This window comes from Miniopterus natalensis, chromosome 2 (genome assembly GCF_054644295.1).
Source record: "Miniopterus natalensis isolate mMinNat1 chromosome 2, mMinNat1.hap1, whole genome shotgun sequence".
Classification (NCBI taxonomy): domain Eukaryota; kingdom Metazoa; phylum Chordata; class Mammalia; order Chiroptera; family Miniopteridae; genus Miniopterus; species Miniopterus natalensis.
This window is the reverse complement of record NC_142082.1, coordinates 170,103,042-170,126,481: the sequence shown is the minus strand read 5'-3', so window position 1 is coordinate 170,126,481 and position 23,440 is coordinate 170,103,042. Positions and strand designations below refer to the sequence as shown.

Here is a 23,440-nt window from a genome sequence, read left to right as displayed (position 1 = left end):
TTTACACATGAGCCTCCTTGTTAAAAATTAAATGAATAACAGACTTCAGAAAACGTACAGTAAATGAGAAAACCTTTATTTTAATTTTTGAAAATTATGCATAAGATAAAATAAATTTTGGAAATAATGGCAATTTTCATATAGTTAAATTCAACATTTATGGCACATATTACTCAAAGTTATTTTTGAAAAGTTATTTTCTTCTTTTAAATAGATAGCAATAGCACTTATTTCCAGGAGTTCCTAAATAAGGGCCTAATTATTTTTCTACATAATATGTAATAATTTTTATGTAAGGATAATGTAGCTATTCACAGAAAATTTATACTGAATATACCTATTACTTTAAAAAAACTACACTATGAATGCTAACAAATTAAAGTTTTGCTTATACTTGGAAATAGTAAACTTGGACTGAGAAGGCACCAACAAATATTCTTGTCCAAGTCAAGTACTTGTCCTAAAAACTTAAAAAGACATGGATGGGTACATTTATTTCTATGAGAATGTTTTGAAAACATACTGGCATATGCACCATGTAGACTTTTAAAAATATCTGTTGCAAGTTGACAGTTCAGCATAATTCTTAAAATAAAAAACAGAAGGTTTCCAGGAATTTAGGGAATATGATCTGCCTTTTGGGCAAAGAACATCTTATCCTACAGTAAGTATGGGGAAGCTTATCATCATATTACACCTTCACAGAGTCTAATGAGTTTCTCTTTAAGAAATGCTTGATTATCGGCATAGAAAAAATTATTTAAAATTGGAACATTTTCATTTATTTTTATTTAACAAACTACTAGTATGATGCTTAAAATGTGTCAGGCACTATTTAACACTAAAATATATTCATTTCACTACTTGACTTACTTTCCATTCTAGAATATGAAATAAAAGGAGTCATTAATAGCTTTTTAAAAACCAAAAAAACCCCTCCAGAGGTCAAATCATGACATCATCAAAGTTTCACTCACTAACCTGAAGACACAACGGAATATTTTTACATCAGAAGTTCAAATAAATAGACTAAGAGAAGTGCTTTTCATTATTTTTTTTTAAAAAACATAGCTAAAGTTAAAATTTTCACTTCTTTAAAGATATCTACTAATAATTTTACTTAAATTCTCAAATGAATTTGAGTTCTAGGTTCTTAAAGAAAGTGTAATTGTATATATATTGGGTTGGGAGTGGGGGTGTCATTCCAAATACTATGTATAAGCAACACTTACCTGCTTTGTCTGGAGCAGCAACTGTGCCTTTCCCCACGGCTGTTGTCATGGGCTGTGGTAGAACCGTGGACATGGCTTCTCTGACTATTCCAGAATTCTGAGCTCCTCCACTAGCAGCACTCCCAGTAACAGTTCGTTTATTCACAGCTGAGGCCTTATTTGAAGAGTCTTTATTTAAACCTGACTGAAATGCAATGGAATATTTAAAAGCTCAGGTTTCTAATGCTCCCTACTGTTATTAATATTTTATAAATTCCCTATTAGATTAAAAATATGTATATATTTCCCCCCACAAATTTTAAGCTTGCTGGTATATCTTAAAGTTTCCCTCTGAACCAAAAAAGCCTTTTAAAATATGAAAAGAGGGAAATAGGAGAATTAAGTTTAAAAGTAAAAAAAAAAAAAAAAAAAGTTTTAAAACCAAGTATCAGATGGCTTTGTATGAAAATTTTATTAAATGCTTTTTACATAAAAGTAATTATGAAGCAAAACTACACTGTGTTTGATTGACAACATAAAATTTCCATATTCTGAGCTAGATATGTTTAGTAAAAGAAAAAATTCAGCAAAAGCATATCTCACCTTAGAAAGAGCAGTGGAGTACTGAAATACTATACACTGCACAGATGTCTTGTGAGCACTGATGGTTTTAACTGGTGATTTCAACATCCTTAAATCATATTGATATATTTTCCCACGGGAGGATCCGATAGCCAAAGTGGCTCCATCGGGCATGAAATCTACTGCAGTTAGAGGAGCGTCAGCTACTAAAGTTTTCACTAGCCTTGAGAAAGAAGAATAAGTCTATGTAGATATATGAGTGTATACAGGTATATAAGCTCATGTGACAAAAAAAATCACTGTATATCCAAACCAAACTTACTCAGAATTGGGCAATAACATACCCACAACAAACAGTTATTTAAAGCAGAAATTTAGAATTAGACTTAGAGACATTACAGGGCAGTGGCATAGAAAGGAACTGCTGAACGCTTCATCCAATTTTTCTATGCACTTCTAACAGTGACTACACTCCACATGTTCTAGAAGCAGTACCTATTTCTTTGAGTAATTATTACTTTGGCAATGACTGTGACAGAATTCCTGGGTGCTACTCCACAAAAAAGGCTCTAGCCTCAGAATTGAGGCGGCTCCCAGTATCCCCTTTCCATTTATTGACCTGCTTAAGCCTCAAGGGGACTCTGGCCTTTCACGGGGGAGCAGCTGCTGCTCTGTTCTCAGTTCTGCGTGTCCTGACCAAAAGCTAACAGAACCTATGTGGCCTGATCCTCGGGAAGCTGAGAAAGAAATATGGGTACCGATCTGTTGAAGCTGAGCTCTTTGCTGGAGTGACTGGTATGAGAGAGAAATGGCTTAGTGGCTCAGGTCTCTTAGTAAGTAAGTACAAAAAAAGAATAAAAAAGTAAACAGAAAAGGAAAAAGAATGTGAAATAAGTAACAGTAAACTTTTAATAAGGGCTGACAGTAGGTCTCCAGTAGTAACATCATTTTCTTCTTATAAGATCTTTAGATATTGTTAGGTATCTTGAACAGACCTATAGCAATCTTGCAACTTTAAAAAATTTTTAAAGCTAACCAAGCGCCCTTATAACTCTAAGAAGGACAAGAAGGCACAACAGGCCCAGACACTTAGATTATGTGCCCTTTAGCTCTAGACCAGTGGTTCTCAACTAGAGGTGGTCAGGACGTCACAACTGGGAGCATGCTACTGGCATCTAGTGGATAGAGGCCAGGGGTGCTGCTGAACATCTCAGTGCCTAGGACAGCCCTTCACAACCAAGAATTAATCCAGCACAAAATGTTGATAGTTTAGACACCCTGCTTTACACAAGGAATTAATTTTAAAGCAACTTCATCATATTGATTTAAAAATACAAGTACTTAGTTGTCCTTCAATGTTCACAATCCAGAAGAACTCTGAATAAGCCAGTCAGAGAAAGACAAGGAATAGGATTTCATTTATATGTGGAATCTAATGAACAAAATAAACTAACAAACAAAATAGAAACAGACTCATAGATACAGAGAGCAGACTGACAGCTGTCAGAGGGGAGGGGGATTGGGAGGACTGGGTGAAAAGGGTGAAGGGATTAAGCAAAAAACCCCTCACAGACACAATCAAATGGGATGGTGATTACAAGGAAAGGGGGGTGGGGGAGGTAGAAGAGGGTACAGGGGAGATAAACAGTGATGGAAGGAGATTTGACTTGGGGTGGTAAACACTCAATACAATATACAGAGGATGTATTATAGAATTGTGCACCTGAAACCTATATAATTTTATTAACCAGTGTCACCCCAATAAATTAAAAAAAAAAATACTCATGCCTCTATTTCTTTCTGCATGGGAAAAAAAAAAAATCTACCTTATCAGATATCAAGTACACAAATTTTAGAGCGCCTGAACATTAATCAGAGGTCTATACAAATCACAAATATATCTGCTAATGAGATAATTATTTGTTGCTAAGTTAAGAAAAGTCACACTTACTTCTTACTGGATGTGTCATAGAGAATGATTCTTTTATCCAAGCCAATGGTTACAAACAACAGCTCATTGACAGGAGAAAAGCAGATGCCTGAAGCTGGAGCTTTATGAGTACTGTCGAAGTTATGGTAGGGACTCTGACTGTTCACGTCCCAGAGAGTTACTACTCCGTTATCCGAAACACTGCCCAGTAGCGACTTCTTAAATAAGGAGTACTTCAAGTGCCGAACAGGCTAGAAAAATAAGAATAAATTTTATGTAATTGCTAGCATTCATAAGAACATTTTATATAAACTATATAAATAACGGCAAACCACAGACACAATAGGTAGACAGGATTTAGGACTTCTCTGGTTTAGAGAGTAACAGGTTTCAATCAATACACCATTAAAATCATTTAGTGGCCTATATAAGATGACCCCAAGAAACACCAATATTCTAATAATTGAATATTTGTCATGATTTTACTAACTTGGAGTATAGCTACCTCAATCTCCTCTTTTTTTCCAGAGGAAAAATATAATACATTGATTCATCAGGGTTAGAACACCCACCATAAAAAAAAGGCCCAGTCACGGCCAAATCACAAATAAGTATAAGGGAACACTAGCAGAGAATAAACAATATTTGCATTTTATACATATTTTAGATGTTTGAATATATTTGTCTGAATCTGAGCATCTGATGTGCTGCCAATTCAACACCTGAAGCATAATAAAAATTAAGTAAACCACAAAGGAGGAATAGTCAATAATCTAGACCAGGGATGGACATATCCATTCTTTCAAAAGCATCAGCCCCAGGGCGATGTTAGATTTTAAACATTTGTCCCTGGGGGCTGTGGAGACATTTCCTTCTCTTTCTAGTTTCTGATCTAACTGGAAGAGAAAAAGCAAAGACTGAGTTTGAGTAAACCGGCCCCGGATTAAAGCTGACTGAATTTTATCTACTTTTACTAAAATGTTGCTTTCGAACTTACATTCATATTTATTGTGCTAAGCATTAGGTATTTTACATTTAACCTAATTTTTCCTTGTGAAGGAACAGCAACACAAGTATAGAAATTAAGTACAATCCACCTTCGAACAGTTAAGTCCCGAGTCAAGGCAATGAATCAGGTTCTAGTAAGTGGCTATCAGCTTTACATGTGGTCCCAGATGAAATGGGCAGAGCACAAGTTAAAATTGAAGGTTTTTGTTTGTTCCACCTCGCTTTATCTTTCATACTCAAAGGATTTAAAAAGTCATATTCTACTTACTTTTAAAATGTTTCAAAATAACATATATTGGCCCTCAACAACAAAAAATATTCAGGGATAACAAAACAGAATCAGTCTAAGGAATCAAAAGTATTTGTTACCAGACACAAGGTAAGATAATTACTATGGCCATCTATTAAATTTGGCTCATTTTCGTGCAAAGAGAAAATGCTGGTGTGTATTTTCCATCTTTGTTGAGGAAAAGTGTATCCATGTGAACAGACAAATCTTTCGCCTCGTCCATACTGAAGGAAAAAAAAACTACATGGACCTTAACTGTAAGACACAGATCTCTTAGTGAATTATAGTGTTTTTAGTCATATATCAACCTGTCAAAACACAAGGCAAAACATTAATATTTTAAAGATTTCTGAAGAGCTTTAAGAGTTCATACAGTTATGGTCCTTCATATAATCTAAATTTGAATTGCGCAGGCAGAACTTAATAAAACCCCAAAACACACAACTATACCACAAAAAACCACAGACCACATAGATTCTCCAAGTTCATGAAGTTCAACCTCTCAGCCACGGCAGCAATTTGCTAAAACATACTTAAAACATGGTCATCCAGAATCTGAATATAGTCAGGAACAGGGAGTGAACTACTTTTATATAATAAAACTTTAAGTCATTTCTTGATTAAGTCAAAATCTAAATCCCATATATTGTTTCAATCTCTGTGGATCTACAAGGCAACCCATTAAAAAAGCAAACAATGGCTACATAACCATAAATCTTCCTCCCAGAAAAACCTGGTTCAAGTAGAGGTTCAACCAAATTCCATACGATTTGGGTAAGCTACTTAAATACCAAGCCTCAATGTTTTCATTTACAAAACAGAAAACACTCTTGTTTGCCTGACAAAGTTATTTTGAGGATTAAACAGCATTTCTGCACAGATCCAGGTACCTAGTACCTACGGCAACTACTCTCAAAGGTTCATGACTCCCATATTCATTGCTGTGTATGTACCCACTCAATCATCTTTCACAAATATTTTTTAAAAGACCCTTAAAACAACCACACTGATTTCTTTAAATGCCTCCCCTTTATCTCTTTGATAAGATAGGCATTTCTGAACTTTCTAAATCCATTAAATCATCATCTCCTTAGAATATCATTGAGAATATGCAATGATCCTGGATTAGACAAAGTATTAATCTACTAAATTCTTTTTAAAGTAAGTATTAATTTATTTTAGTATCAGTAGCACTTATTCAGCCCCTATCTTGTTCCACAGTCAAGCTATTTCTAAGAAAAAAAATATTGTCAAGAAGCTTATGAAAATACCAGCATTATAAGCAGCGATGCTATTTTTTTCTAACAATACATTATGTAAGAAATGTGTGTGCTTGTAGAGGAGGGAGGTTGCTTCTAAGTATAAAAAATATATCACTCACTATGATCAGGGGTTGGCAAACTTTTTCTTAAAGGAACAGATAGTAAATATGTTACACTGTTGTACTGCAAAAGCAGTTATAAACAATACATAAATAGATTAGCATGGTTGTGTTTTAATAAAACTTTATTTACAAAAACAAAGCCAGCCCATGGGTGATAGTTTGCTCATTCCTGCTATAAATATTTAAGAGTAAAAAAAAGAAGAAATCGTCCATAATCCCACCACCTAGAGAAAGATTGGTTAACATTGTGGGGGATATTCTTTGAGTACTTTTCTGTGTATGTGTATGTTTGTGGGTATTCAGTAAAGTATCAGCTGAAAATCTGGGATCAAACTTTATTATTATAAAGATAACCTTGTAATTAATATATTCTACTGCATGGTTTTAGTAGCTGAATAATATATGAATGTATGAGTATATCAATTTATTTAAGTAATCTAATGTTGGACATTTAGGTTATTTTCAGTTTCCAAGCACCGTGACCACTATCATTTTTAAAATTGCTAATTGATACCTGGCCGGGCATGGCTCAGCAGTTGAGCATCCATGATCGCCTGGATCATAGTTCGATTTCCAGTCAGGACACATGCCCAGGTTGTGGGCTTGATCCCCAGTGGGGGACTTGCAGGAGGCAGGTGATCAATGATTCTCTCATTACTGATGTTTCTGTCTCTCTCCCTCGCTCTCTCTGAAATATTTTTTTTAATTGCTAATTTATGAAAGAATTTGTATTTGTTTGTCATACTTTAAAGGTTCTTAGTTGAAAAATGCTAAGTGATCATATGTCTTCTTTCTTTGGTGAAATGCCCATTAATCTATTTTGCTTATTTTCACTGGACTATTAAGATTTTTTAAGTAATAATTTGCAACTGATCTTAACATAATAAGAACATTAATGCTTTCACGGGCATTAATATTTTCCTTTCAATTTCGTTGATTTTTTTAGGTCTTTCTTTTTGTCAGATTTAAAATTTTTAAATCTGCTTAGAAAAGCCTTCCTTTTACAGAGACATGAATGCACATGCATATTTCCTTATAGCTTTATAGTCTCCAATACATATAATAGACACTATATACGCATATGTGAGTTCTGCTAATGAATCATCAAACTGGGTCTTGGGGATCCCCCAGCAGCGTGTGTATGTATATGTTGTATGAGTAATTTACAGACAAACAGCAAACCAAACACCAAAACTAAAATCCTATGAACAACAATTACAACAAAACTAGACGATCTGGTATCTCCACAACCCCATATACATGCTATAGGTCAAAAAATTAACAGCTACAATTCTTCACAGTATCGGTGCCTATGCAGGAGGAAGCAGAGGAAAACAGGGTGCCTGAGGCGGACCTGTAATAAATTACTGTACATAAGAAGATCAACGAAGAAAAAGGGTAAGGAAAAGAAGAAACACTAAAAACTATAATTCAAGAAAACTTTCCTGAAAGAAGAAAAGATCTGAACTACATATTCAATTAGCATATCATGTACATATGAATAGCAAGTAGAATGACCAAAACCATAGTCCAGCAAAATCACTGGACGTTAGAAAACAAAAATCCTTTGGTCATCTAAGGAAAAGGAACAAGTAACTTATAAGGAAAAAATACTTAAATTGTCATCAGACAGTTGAGACCAAAAATGACAGAGTAACACATGTAAGCTCCTGAAGGAAAGACAATGTGAGCCTGTTACTCAGTTACACCGACAGACAATTTGTCATCTCAAAGAAAAGTCAAAAGCAGAAGATATATGCTTATGGAAACATATTAACAGATGGTGCTCACTGATCATAAAAATTGAGAAAATACCTAAACATAAAAATGTTTAAACTGTGGCATTTGAACATTGGAATACTATATAGCCACTAAAAAGTATGGTTATGGAGACTAGTAATATGAGAACACCTGGGATAAAACACTAATGAGCGAAAGGTAGAAAACAAGACTGGACCAACGGCATGATTAACACTGTGGGGAAGGAACACAGAGCTACACACAGAATAGTGCAAGACACATTCTTCAAATAACTTCCCATTAGAGGAAATTTGGAGGAGAAAAATACAGGGGGGAAAAGTAGCCTTTAGGAAGTAATACATAAAGATATAGGTTGGAACTTCATTTTATGCCAACTATAAAACTGCTTAAGAACATAATATATAGGCTAGACAAGTATACACAAATATTAAGAAAATATATCAAGAGAATTAAGGCCATATTATCATGCAAACATTATATACCAATGCTCCTATGTAATATAAAGGAGACCACTATTCTAGAAATAAAGCTTTGTAGTCACTTTTTTGAGTGCCAAAATTCAGGTACAAACATAACCAGTCACCAAGTTAACCAAATTAGAATTAAACTCATTCCTCATAAAATTGTTTTTTAAATGTAAAAATAATTATTTACATTTACCAGATCTCTGTACTCAAACAGTCTTATTGCTACTTACAAAATCTATACCTAAAGTGCCAAAAATTTCACCAAAGACAATAAACTTATTTCATACATACTGAAATACCTTATATTTAAAATCTCACAGAAAGCCTCCTATATTTAATGATCATTTTTAAAGACAAAGAATCAATAAAATAGATGCACTCTTTAACTGCTTTAAATAGGGCTACAGTTTCAAAAGGCAACACAGGTTAACCTGTTTGTGAGCCTAAGTTGCTGAATTTGCCAAACAGTGACATGCAATTATAATCTCAGAAATCTGTCAGCCCTGGCAGGTCTGCAGAAGCAGTAAGGCTCTCTTCTCCTGCAGAAAGACACTGTGATCCACATAAAACTAACAGCTTCAATTCAGCTCATACACTTCAAAGTAAGATTCTAAATATATTCAGGCAATCTCATTTCCAATAGGAAATTCAGTGTAATGCAGATTCATGAGACTCCATGGTTTTATCAGTTTTGCTAAGAAATCAATTTGATAAATTTTACAAGATTTCAAATTGATTGTTCATGGAAACAAAAACAGAAACATTTTAATTTAATCATTAGATGTGCCCCACCTACACTATTTTTCTCAATAACCTAGACCCCTATCTATAATAAAAATCTCCAACACAGGAATTGGGCTGAGTAACAGTGTATTTGAATTATGTCAATTTTTGTAAAGACCTGGAATTTTTATGAACATTGTTTAAATTTAAGAAATGAATACTTAGTATGTTTGAAATCTTAAATGAATTTTGAGAAATCTTTACAAAATTTTAACAGCCCAGCATTCAAAGTCCTTTCCAACCTTTTCTTTGGCCCTATATAAAAAACCACACGCCTTCCCTGTTACTTGTTTTTGTTCATGTGATTTCCTCCACATAACACATCCTTCCCCCAAAGTTCTATATTAGCTTATTATAATCTTTGTTATCCCTAAATGTATTCATCCATTCACATATTTATTGAGGATCTTTTCCAGGTAAAGCACAAAGTTGGACAATGGTTGAGAACAAAGAAAACAAGATATGGTTCCAACTAGAGGGTGGGCATGTAACGAGTTAACCCTAATACAAGTCAGAATCAAGTTCTTGGCCAAGAGGCCAATTGATACTGTAGTAAAAATAAATCAATTAAGCATTACACCCAGCTGAAATCCTCCCTCCGTTAATTTCCCCATTTTATTCCCAATCAGGTAATTTTCTCTCACTGTTCTGATTCACCATGATTGCTTTATATCAATCAGCCATATTATCACTTACATGTATAACTCTTTTATTCCCCAATACACAGGAAACTTGAAAAAAGACATTTTTCTATACATTTTTAATATCCATAAAATTTTCCTTAAACACAAAATATATATTATTCAAACAATAATTTTAAAAACTGTTTTTCAAAAGTGAGGCACTTCCATCTTTTATCTAATAATAATAATGGACACAGTGATTATAATAAAAAGTAAGAATTGCACAGCCAGGCGTGGCTCAGCGGTTGAGCACTGACTTAAGATCCAGGAGATCGAGGTTTGATTCCCAGGTTGCAGCTCAATCCCCAGTCAGGGTCGTGCAAGAGGCAGCCGATCAATGACTCTCTCATCACTGATGTTTCTATCTCTCTCTCTCTCTCTCTCTTCCCCTCCCTTCCTCTCTCTGAGATCAATAAAGATTAAAATAATAAAATAAAAAGTAAGAATTAAAAGAGGTTATACCTCATTGGAAATTTCTGAGGAGAGTTTCATGGAAAGTTAGCTAAAAATTAGATTTCTTGAGAAACTAAATTTATTCTTCGAAGAAGTTGATAGACTAATTTTTATAAAGAAAAAATTCGGCTAATATTCCTTTATAAAAAGTTTCCCTACAACCCTGGCCAGTGTGGCTCAGTGGTTGAAGCATGGGCCCACGCATCAAGGGGTCTTAGGTTAGATTACCAGATCAAGGGCACGTACCTGGGTTGCAGGTTCGATCCCCGGCCTCGGACGGGGCACATGCAAGAGACAACCAATCAATGTGTCTCTCTCAAATCGATGTTTCTCTCTTTCCCTCCTTCTGTCCCTCCCCCCTCCCTTCCACTGTCTCTAAAAAAATCTATGGAAAAAATATCCTTGAGTGAGGATCAACAACAACAAAAACTTCCCCTACATACTCCTGTATTAACCTGAAATACATAAATAAGTTTTCATACATTAACTAGCACATACTTAAAGAAACCAAAACCAAAACTCCACTTGCCCTGTGCCTAAACACACTCAACTGTCACATGTCCACCAGAGTATTTATGAGCATAAGTATCTGTCCTGTAGCTAACACAGTTTGAGCTATGCAACACGTCTATAGCGGTAATGTCATACAGAAAGATTAATACCCATGTTTTGGGCTTAACCTATTAACACTATTTGTATTTTGTTATATATAGTTATAATCTAGGAACATGTTATATTCAATGGCCTAATTGAACTTAATCAAGTAAGCATACTCTGAACTTAATCATATAAGCATAGTATGAATTAGCCTGCTATTTGAGCACTTTTAAACACTATCTTTAAAAAATAGCTAGCTCTAAGTTTTTCAAACAAGCTAAATGTAAATTTTAAATACTTAATTTTAAAAACTTAAAACTCATTGTTTTATATAAGAGTTCAAAATCTATCTTATCAACTTTATTTTGAGTAAGCCCATACTTACCTGGTTACTACCATGGCCAAACGGAGTAGAAGAAAAATTAGTGGTTATACTGTGCAAAATAATTTCACCACTGAGAGATCCAGAAGCAATATAGCAATCATTCCAATTATATGTTACACACGTTACTTCATCTTTGTGATCCTGAAAGAAAAAAATGAAAGTACAGTGCCATAAAACCTTCAAAAAGCACATTTTCATGTTTTTGTAAATTTCATGGTTTATAAATATTATCTATTTGTCAATCTAATATTTCTTTAACATTTTCCTCAAATAACCTTAAAAAATTACTCAACTAAGCAGGGAACTATGTGATTGACACCAAGTCTTCTCAAGGAACAGAGATTTATTTTTTATAACCATAATAATGATCAGGCCCTCTGAAACTAGAGAGAAAGGAAAGGTAATTGTCCAAATGGCAATGTCTCCCTTATAAAGAATTCACTTCCACAGACAGGTAACATGTATTGCAAGTTGACTATTAGGAGAGTCCCGCCCTTGAGAGTATTACTGTTCACTTGAGAAGACAGGACATTTAAATTAATGTGAAAATGGCAGAAATGCTAAGTGAGTGGTAGAGGCAAAGTGTCAAGAGGAAAAAGAAAGAGGCATCACCATGAACTGAGCTGACAAAGAAAGCTTTATGGAACACATAAAATTTAAGTTCAATCTTAAAGAAAGGAAAACAGCTAAACTAGGAGAAAGGGAAATAAACCAGACAAAGTGGAACAGAGCAAAAAACAAAAGCCCCAAAGCCAGAATGAGCAAGGTATATTTGAGAGATGGTATCAGCTACTTCCGTTTGCTGAGTACCTACTAATGCTGGGAACTTTATATATTACTATGATTTTATTATTATTTTTTAATCCTCCCAAGGACATTTCCATTGATTTTATTTATTTTTTTAGAGAGAAGGGAAAGGGGAGCGGGGAGAGGCAGAGAGAGAGAGAAAGAGAGAGAGAGAAATAGAGAGAGAGAAAGAGAGAGAGAGAGAGAGAAGCACTGACTGGTTGCCTCCTGACCATGCCCTAACCCCCTCGAGATCGAACCAGAAACCTAGGTATGTGCCCTGATTGGGAATCAAGCCCATGACATTTCTGTGTACCAGACAACGCTCCTACCAACTAAGTCACACAGGTAAGGCCTATATATTATTATTATTCCTTAGAACAATCTTGGAGAAAATGTCATTTTCCTCATTTTACAGATGAGTTAACTAAATGAGGCACAGAAAGTAAGAAATCTGTGAAGCTCATGTAACTAAGTGAAAAGGCCAGGATTAAATTCCAGGTCAAACTCCAAAGCCTATTTGCCTCCCTCTATGTTAGGCTGTCTCCCAAATCCAAAGGGGAAATCCATTTGCAGGAAATAAAACTATTTGGTTTTAAAGAAACTGAGTTCACAAGGACTATGTTTTCCAACATCAAATCAGAAATATCTAGCAGGAACAAAGAAAAGTGATCAGGATTCAAAGTATAGTTTTTAATAGTTGGTGTCATACCTTAATAATGTAAAAAAACTATCCTTTGTATCTAATTATTAGGTTAATGTAATACCAAGAATAGTAACTATAATATTCCACTATTATATTACAACTTTTCTATTGTAATAACTATGGTATTACAACTTTTTCCAACTTTTTCTCAAGCATGATTGGAGATGTATTTACATTTTATTCCTTTTCTAAATCAAAGAAACAATTGCTGTCCTGAGGGAAAAGGTCTGATGAGAAGAAAAGAGTAGACAGTTAGTGCACTGTTGCCATTTGGGAAATTAAGAACATGAGGTCCAATGCAATGTCTATGACTTAGTAAAGATACAGGTGTCTTTCTTATTTCAGCTGTGGAAAATAAGTCCTTCAGTAAACACCTACTAAGCACCTACCAAGTGCCAGAAATTGTGTTTTTACCAGAAAAAGCACTGTAGAGAAGGGACCCGGAGGTGAAAATTAGATTTCCCACTATCACAATTAGTCCGTCTTATTAACTGCATAAAGGAAGGAATGAGGTTCTGTAAGAGTCTGAAGAGAAAATACCATCTGGAGTAATTGGGATGCAGAGATGAAAAAAATAAGTGGGATTTTGCCATACAGGAGAGATGGGGGTGAGTAATGCTCCTAAATTGTGTGACAATATGTGACAAAACTGGCCAGAGACTTCTAAACTCCCCAATTCTATAAATGTTCCAAATATTAAAAAGACACAATAGTAAAAAGCAAAATTCCAAAAATATCATCACAACCCAAATATGTGAAGAATATTTTTATTTTCTGAAACTGCAAAAAGCTATTTAAAGAAATAATAATTGTAATAAATTATTTTAGAAAATATCTCATTATCAAGGTCAAAATACATACACACAAAAACAACACAAACAGCAACAGCCAAATATACTAGAGAAAAAGCCAATCCTCCAGCTCTAACTACCAGATGAACTACTGTCATCCCAAAACCACACTCACTTTTCCTAAGTGCCTTCAAAAAGATCTCTGATGACAACAAAGCATACCTCAGAAAATGTAAAGAAAGTGGTTCATTCAAATGAGACTAGAACTGAGTAAAAAAATAAAACATTTTAAACACCAATAACATGCCTTAGTGACATACAGGGAGGGGAAAAAAAAACTGACAAAAATACATATACATAAGTTTTCAGCTAAACAGCATCTTTATTTTCCCTAGCGAATCTCAATTCTGAAGCATTTTATTTTTATCATAAAAGCTCAACATGAAAAGTTTGGTAACTAAACACATTGTGAAATACCCATTTCTGTAAGGATTAACACCCCTCCCCCCCCCCCAAGTTCCTTACCTTAAGAGATCGGTGAACTCTTTTGGATTTCAAATCCCAAATATTGACAGTGTTATTCAGGCCTCCGCTTACCAAATACATAGATGTGGAATTTAAACTGACACATGTCTGCTTTTGCTATTAAAGGGGAAAAAAAATTATCTTAATTTACTAGAGCCCAGAGATGACTTTCAAGTCTTGTTAGATACTTAGTAAGCACTTGATAACTATTTGTGGAATTAAATGCTACAAACATGCTAATACTTATACTAAAGATTTACCTCTCATCTTCCACATGGATCCAACAGCTTGTAAATTCAAAAAGGCTTCAAGGAAATCAACCAGGTTCATGTTCTCTGCCATACAATAGAGGTGACCGAGGAAGCTTGGGAAATACCAGCAAGTCTTGGCGCCCCATCAGGGCTTACTTGCCCTTAATATTTATCTCCCCTTATTGAAACCTGCTCTTGCACTTCCATAGGATAACCTTGAATTCCAATCAGCCCACAGCTCAGGAAACACTAAAGGTAGAGGAGACTTTAAAGGATGTCTAAATCCCTCATTTTACAGATGGGGACAGTTTTATAAAGAGGACAAGAGACTTGCCTAAAGCCTCATAGCAAATCTCGCTCTAAGAAACCCAATTCTCAAACATCAAGTCGTCAGAACTTGACTCTACAGTCTTCCCCACATCTGTAAGGACACCATCCATCAGTCTCTCGAGATAAAATTGCAGAATTACCCTTGATTCCTCATTCTAACCTCCCCCAAATCTACCATAAATTCTCTAAACTCCAACACTAAAATAAATCCCACATGGCCTCTCCTATATCTACAGCTACTACTAGCACCCTAATCCAAACCCACAACTGCAGTCTCCTAACTGGTCGTCCAGCTTCTACTCCCACTTCTACACATTGTTCTCCGTAAGTAGGGTGACCTTTAAAAAATGTAACTCTGATTATGTCTCTCCCATTTAAAAATCTTCAATGGCTTCTACTCAACCCCAGAATTCCAGACCCATTAACGTGGCTATCAAAGCCTATTCATCTGGCCCCTTCCTACCTCCTCTCTCATTTTCCTCCTTGCCCACTAATTCTCCAGCCACAGAGACCTTCTTGCATTCCTTAAACATAATTTGCCTCAAGGCTTCTACAACAGCTACTCTTGCCTGGAAAGCTCAAGTCCCTGAACTTTGGCTGTATTGCTTCTTCTGGTCAACAGACAGCATCTTAAATGCCACCTCTTCAGAAGACCTCCCCTGGCCACCTAAGGTAACTTGCTATCTCAATATCTTATTTTAGTTCTTGACATAACAACTTATCACTGTCCGGGTATTAGGTTTATTAGTTTGTTGTCTGTCTTCCACCAGAATGTCAGTTTCACTAGAGCAAAGACCATATCCATGCTCAATAAGTATTTATAAAATAAATGGCCAATAATACAGAGGCTACCAAGTTTTTCTCGGAATAATTATCTGAGTGTTCAACTACCTGGTGGTGCCCATCCATCAGCACACTATGGAGGTTGCATGTTTTTTCCTATTTAGCCTTCAGGTACACTACGTAGTTATACTAACACTCTTACCTCCAGATGAATGCTATGGGAAAAACACAGAGAAATAAATTCCAAAGGGGATATATTTGTGACTTAGTTAAAAGGCAAGCTATGTAGGTTTAGGCAAGTCATCTCACCTTTCTGAGCCTATGTTTCTTCATCTGAGAAATGAGAAACGACTAGATCTACTTTTCCTACCGTGAGAGTCCACACATCTCAACAACATCCTCAAGAGAGCATACAATTCTCAAGGGTGCAGACGCACCCCCACCTCCACCCCCACCCCCTGCACCCAAGATTCTTACCACTCTCAAATTTTGACCAAGAGTCAAAATTACTAACACATATAAAAATATCAGGGACACTTTAGGTCAGTGTGTCAGTACAGAAGGTATCATTCTCTTGCAATGCACCATACTAGGAACTGACTTCAGTCTAAACAAGCTAATAAGACTTAGAATGTGGTTATCACTGCAAATCAGGACAGTTTGCTAAGAGCTATAAAAATAACCTTTAAATAAATAAGACAAGAATGATGTCGATCAAAGGTTGATATATTAGGATTCTAATTGTCAAAAACAACTAATTATTCTTAAGGGCTCAGAACAAAAGCTATATTTATAGCTGGCCCACCAGGATAATAGAAGATTTTTTATGTTAATATATTATTAATGTAGCTAATGAACTTAAATAATTAATAGAAACTGTGTAATTATTACAGGAATCCTACACCCCAAGACACAAGCAATGGATGTAGTTTTAAAATCTAAAAATAACAGCTGGTCAAATTTCTAGGTTATATAGTAGCCTGTCATATCCCTTATAATACTGTTAATACCAGTCTTCTTTACTTTAAAGAAGTAAAATACGAAATCAAGGAAAATAAATATAAGCTTAAAGTTCTACTCAAAAAATAATGTTTAAGTAAGAATCATATTTTCCCATGTAGGATAGGCCTAATATCTCAAATAGCACATGAGTAAAAGAACTTGGATCCTACAAAGCAAAGGTGTTCAACACACTAATATGTTACAATAAATTACTAATAACGGCTAAAGAACCAATGTTTGCAAAATATTTTAATGAATAAATTAAAGCAGATTCAAATAATAACAATAATGACCTTGCTTCAGCCACGTGCACTCTGATGTGATTTCTTAACTATGTATGGGAAACAGATCTACAGCAACCAATGTGGAATATTCACAAAAATTCTTAGAATTGTGTTACACTGGTGAATATCATCTATGTTATTTTCATGTTTTAATAACAAAAACAAAAAGGTAAAAAGAAGCATAACATATATTGTGGTGGAGGTGGCAATCAAAATTATTTTGATGTTGATATTTAATTAAACACATGCTGGTCAACCACCTTTGATGGGATTTAAAGATTCAAAGATGGTGGCTAAGATGTTTTGCCTGCTCTTGAAGGGTACACTCTGACTTTTATCAACCAGGGATGCTCTGCCTCAATTTTACTTAACTGGGTTTGACTATGAAGAGGGCGTCAAGCTCCACTTCCACCCTTAGCATCCTCTCTGCCCCAGCCTCCAACATACACGGGCTGGAACTGAAGCTTTGGTCAGTCCCACCAGATACCTTTAGGAAAGGACCGGGAGAAATCAGAAGTCCTTTTTTAATCAGATGAGCTTACATCCCACTGCCAGGCTGTGTTCTTTCCAACTGGGCTCCCTTACCTATTTCAGTGTGTAAAATTAGGACTGTTCATACTGTTTTAGGGTCTGCTAGGAAAATCTGAAATTTAAAAAAGAACAAGTGATCAACTACTTGTACTTTATTTAGCTCGTATCTTATTTTAAAAAGAGCTTGGAAACAGCTTCCAGTACATTGGAAATGGGATAGACAGCAATATCCTGAATCAGAGATTAACTTATAAAAGAGTAAGAAAACAATATGTAATGAAAGCTTCATTTAAAGGCTCCGGGACCAAAGCTCATTTTGACAAAGCCATTCTCTTCCAGGAGCGCTTGGGGACACTCAGGTGGGCCCTTCAGTACAGGTGGAGAGAAGCGAAAGCAGAAGGCAACCATCAGACAGAGGTCCTTAGCTGAGAGTCCTCAGCCCGACGTGGTGAGGGCAGGGCTACATCATTAGGGCTTTGTTGTTATATCAACCTCGTGACTTAAGTAGAACTTAGCCCTAAAAAAGGCAGCAATACCAGGGCACCTCCCACAGAGGAAAAATAGAGAAAGCAAGTGCCTAGTTGACAAAATATGAGTCCTTGGCTGCTCCCCTGGAATCCAGTATTATTTTACTTGAAACATGTTTCAGTACCTATCTCACCTGTAAGTGTTACGGTATTATTTTGAGCTTAGGTTAAGAATAATGCTTTTAAACACCTTTATATTTAGTTGCGAGCACCACAATAAATAAGCCATTACCACCCACGCAGAACTAAGATTTTTCTTTTAAGTAAAAAAATCACTTACCCCTTCACCAAGCTCTAAAAGTGGAACAGGTTTACATTTGCAACTTGAAACAACAATTTTGTCACCACTGGAAGATGCTGTCACTAGAAAGTTATCTAAGTGAAGAGTTATGGAGCATAAAACAATCCATGAGCATCACTGGCACCAGACTATTAACACAGAATTGTGATGATAAAAGCAAGCACACTCGCCTAAAAAGAAAAGTAAATGAACATAGCTTATGCATTAGCTTTCGGAAATGGCTCAGTTTACCAATCACTAATTCTCTTTACTACCACTGCAGGGAGGAATGATCCTTTCTGGGTTTGCTATCACCTGAGAGCTAGTTAACCCACGTGAAACACTACTCCACTTTCAACAAGCAGGCCAGAAGGTCTAATTTCATCCTTCAAGAACAAAAGCATAACGAGGCATCATCAGCAAATATTAATCAGCCTCTTTATCTATAAACACTGCTCAAGATAGTTATTTATTAATGCAGTGTTTGGTGCCCATTTAAACTAGAAAGAAAATATCTACACTAGTCTCCTATTTGTCCACTAAAAAAATAAGACCTGGTATTTTCTCAGAACTAGAATTTCTGTGATACAATGTTTCAATCTTAAATGTATTAAGAGTAAATATTACAGTAAGTATACCAAATATAAACAAATATGGTTAGATAGCAGCTATTTATGTTATGGAAGAGTTTTATTTTAAATTAAACATAAATTATTTAAAATTTAATATTTTAAAACTTAAATAACCTTAACCTTTAAATAAAATTAACCTTATTTTATGTGGAACAATCAGTAAACACAAAACAATGTAAGTATTTTAAAACTAAAAATAATAGTATATAACCAAGAATAAGAGTTTGATTTTGAAACTCATAACAAAATATCAGAAGTTTAATGCTTTTTAACAAGCAATGTTATAAATGCATTACTTCTGGATGACTTGCATAACATTCTGATATTTTGTGAACCAACCATGGGTTGTGATTTTATTATGATACATGATTCAAACAAAATCATTTCTACCTAGATTTATAGCATTGAGAAAAATAAATCATTTCCTTTGCTTCTTCCTCTATTTACTGCTACTTTTCTCCTTAGAATATAGAAATGAAAAAACAGAAAGATACTATGAGGGTAAAATAGTAAATCCTTTTATTTCTCAGGTACTTTTAGAGATCATGAGAAAGTGAGGAACATTTTCTCGAAGACCAAAAACCAAAAACATAGAAAACAAATCTCCCTGGCATGTCTTCATTAACGCCGTCTTTGGAATCCATGTAAAGTGGCCCCCAAGTTTCTGCACCTGGGAAGTCCTTGTTCACCCATAACTAACCCATAACTAACCTCCATGGGAAGGGTCAAAGCTTCATTAGGAAAAGATTATACAAAGGCTCCCAGTGCACATCTACTGCACAGGGAAACCACACAGAAATAAGGTCAGTTTCCAAGTCATATGATACCTCCTCATAGTCACATCAGTTTTATTGACAGACCATTAAGGGGTTTATCAGTAAATGCCAACTGTTAATAAAACTCCTTGGAATACAAATAAACCAAAAAGAAAAATTAACCTCTAAACATAATAAAAATCCAGTAATAGAGAAGCAACCTCACCTATTTGTCGCTCTCTTTAAAAACATTTCCCCCCCACTACACATCTAGAGAGTGCTTCAAAACTGTAGCCACTGCACCATGAGTTTGATTAATAGACCACTGAAGTAATTTATTTTGCTACTATAATACAAATTCAAGGAATGATGAAGTCAATTTAATCAATAAGAAAATTTGTCATTTTTGTTACATATTTGCAAGAACAATTAGGTTGAGCATGAAAATGTCTAATGGTTTTGTTCATCAATCAGTCACATTTTAAAACTTTGATATTTTTATTTTCATCAAGAAAGAGAGTATTAGCATTTTGGTATTGATAAGTTCAGACACGTAAAAACCTAATTTGTTTAAGAAGCAGTGTATGAGTTTCACAAAAGAATAACAATTTCTAGCGCACCAAGTATATAGAACATCTGCATACAAAAAGTGATGAGTAATTTGTTTACAGCAGTGATTCTCAACAAGGGGCTACTGTCTTCTGGTGGGTAGAGGCCAGAAAGGCTTCTAAACATCCTCTAATGTACAGGACAGGCCCCATAACAAAGAATCATCTGGCCCAAAATGTCAATAGTGCGAGGCTGAAAAATCCTGATTTATAAGCTTCACTGCCTCATTTATTTTATCCACACATAGGAGCCTACAAAGACAGGATTTATTTTCTAATTTCTCTGAACGTTTGGGAAATGAGACTATTTTCCTCAGAGACAGGAAGGAAGAAAAATACAAGAGCACATCAGTAAGATGGGGATACTGGACAATTTTAATTTTTATCTCCTCCCCCAACCTTTGTTTCTGCCTTTGAGTTCTATCATTGATTTCCAGACCAAATCCACAAATATTCAAATGTAGACGCAAAAAATCATTCCAAAACCTTTCAGAATTTTTTCTACCATTACCTACCTTATTCCATTTGACTCAATAACACACTTTAGATAACAAAACCAATTCTATGGTCTGGATCTAATAATTAACATATAAGTGTGTGTATATATATTAATAGCAGTGTTTTTCAATGTAGTGGGCTGAAACTAAAGTTTTTGAAAAGGAAATCAAGAAAAATCAGTGAGTATTCATATAATATACTGTTTAGTAAACTGTTTCTTTTTATCTGTCTTTATAGCTATGCAAAATATAGTTCTCATTATGGGTCACATGCAAAAGTTCCATTGGTTGTTAAACCTAACAAAAGAGTGATTATTTCTTCTTTTTAAAGGATACTATTGCTGCTCCAACATACTGAGCTGATTCCATGTGGTGATGTGTGTGGGTTGAATTTATCCACCAATGTCATGGATGAAGCGTCCCATATTTTAATATCATCTCCCGATGAAGCAAATCTGAGGTTTTCCTGCATGACTGCACCTAAAAGTAATTTAGAACAATATATTTAAAAAAACAATTAAACACAGGCAAAAAAAAAAAAGTTAAAGTGAAGCATTTTATCCAAGACAAGTGGCACTACTGTCCACTTTTGTCCAGGAGAGTGTTTCCAAGCACTCTTAGTTGACCCTTCCCATGGCTCTCCATAGCAATTATAATGAAATCCAACCTCTAAGCATGCTTTACCTGGCCTACCTAGCCTGGGTGCAACTCTTTTCCTAGACCCACCAGGCTCACTAGCTTTCTTTCTTGCCTCAGTGTCTTCCATTTGCTGCCCTCCTCCTGCCTGGAATGCTCTTTCCCCAGATCTCCCATGGTCTTGTCCATCACATCATTCCAGTGTCAGCTCAAATGTCTCCTTCTCAGAAAGGCCTACTCGGATCAGCATGGCTAAAGCAGCCCCATACTAGTTGCCCTATTCCCATTATCCTGTTTCACTTTTTTCATGGCACTTTCTCCTATATACAATTCTTATTTTACTCATAATGTCTGCTCTCCTGTCCCCATGCCAACTTGAAAAAAACAAAGATCCTCAGAACAGGGTTCTGTCTTATTTACATCTTGAAACATCCCTGGCACACAGTAGGTACTCACAAGTAAGTGTTGAATAGGTTACCTCCTAATCTTTAAAAAATTGTATCATAAACTGTAGCAGGTCTGAATCCAGACACTCCAGTTTTTCCAAAAAATTCCAAAATGAGCAAATACTACCAAAAGAGATGTCACTAGTCCCTATACCGATTCTTGGTCTACAATGTCCTTGCTCGTATCATTTATTCACAGTATATAGTTCAAGCACAATGCTGACAAAGTGACTTCACAAATTGAAGCAATCTAGAAAGAAGACAGAAAGCAAAAAAGCTGCTCTAGGCCGACCTTTAAAGAGCGGCAAGCAGTAATACACGACAGGTCAAAAGAATTGCTCAAAAATACATGAGGAAGGGGAAGGGAAAGAAGGGGACCTGGAAATAGACCCTGGGTGCCTTCCTGGTGGGGGCAGTGCAAGAGCACAGGCACATCACTAGTGATGTCACAGGCAGGTTCCCAAGTCATTAGCAAAACGATGCACTTATGTCCAGCATACCCTATTTCCAAGGAAGGACAAGTTAGAGGAATAATAAATTACAGGGCCCTTTGAGTCCCAAGAGATAAATAATAATAATAATAATAATAATAATAATAATAATAATAATAATAACGTGTTTATAAAAAAGCCAAAACTTGCGTTACCTAAAAAAGTCACTGATGTGATTCATTACGCTTCATTCATCAGATAAATACGGTGCTACTAAAAGCCGTTAAGAGTCATCTGCAGCAACGTGGGAAGAGAGTTTGGATTTGGCGCCCTGCTCAGGAACAAGCGGGCAGGAGAGGCGACCTCTGCGCCCCGCACGACCGAAAGGCGCCCTCGCTTCAGTCTCACTCCAGGCCCCCGCGGGGCGTGAGGCGGTGCGAAGACCACTGAGCCGGGGCTCAGAAAAAGTGGATTCAAGGGATGTGTCCAGAATTTAGGCGACAGCGACCCTGGCCGAGTCGTTGTGTCCATGCCCTTCTGTGAAGCGCAGCGGGGCGGGGGCGCGTCTGCCCCCTGCCAGTCCCGGGAAGGGCACACTCGCGGGAGAGGCGCGAGCGACGCCGGCGTGTCCGGGCGCAGCCCCCAGAAAGCGAGCGGTCGGGACGCGAGGCGGCGCCCGGCGGCCCCGCGGCCCGGGCTCGGGGACAACCGCCCAGGAGGCAGCTGCGCCGCGACACGCGCTGCAAACCAAGACCAGCCCGCGGCTGCAGGCTGGAGGCCGCGCGGCGCCGCGGGAGACGGCCCGTAAGCGCACTCGCGCCGGCCGAGCGAGCCGTGCGGGAGACGTTTGCAAACAGGCCGGGCCGCGGAGACGCGGCAAACTTTCCCGGGGCAGCACACCCCCCGCAGGCCGCCGCCCGCGCGCCCCAGCGGGCCCGGCGCCTAGCAAACGGGGCGCGCGACCCCCGCCCGCGGCGTCCGGGAACTTCCGCGCCAAACCCGCCGCCGCGCCCCGCCCCGCAACCGCCCCGAGCGCGGGACCGGCCGGCGCGCGGAACCCCGGGACCTCCGACCCGCCCCCCGAGGCGGCCGGAGGGCGGGCGGGG

The 23,440-nt window shown here is 36.7% G+C and overlaps 1 protein-coding gene across 1 annotated transcript in view; it reads right to left on the bottom strand.

Annotated features, from left to right (window-relative positions):
* The window catches only part of NEDD1 (NEDD1 gamma-tubulin ring complex targeting factor), a 34,234-nt gene extending 11,249 nt beyond the window's left edge, over nucleotides 1-22,985 (bottom strand). Inside the window, exons 1-8 of the mRNA XM_016221821.2 lie at nucleotides 22,550-22,985; nucleotides 21,158-21,301; nucleotides 18,330-18,424; nucleotides 14,342-14,458; nucleotides 11,534-11,674; nucleotides 3,745-3,974; nucleotides 1,815-2,016; nucleotides 1,233-1,416 (exon numbers count right to left, since the gene is read on the bottom strand). Of these exons, the coding sequence (XP_016077307.2) occupies nucleotides 1,233-1,416; nucleotides 1,815-2,016; nucleotides 3,745-3,974; nucleotides 11,534-11,674; nucleotides 14,342-14,458; nucleotides 18,330-18,424; nucleotides 21,158-21,293 (1,105 nt within the window). The 5' untranslated portion in view covers nucleotides 21,294-21,301; nucleotides 22,550-22,985. The remainder of the gene's footprint in view (nucleotides 1-1,232; nucleotides 1,417-1,814; nucleotides 2,017-3,744; nucleotides 3,975-11,533; nucleotides 11,675-14,341; nucleotides 14,459-18,329; nucleotides 18,425-21,157; nucleotides 21,302-22,549) is intronic.
* Nucleotides 22,986-23,440: the final 455 nt, after the last annotated feature.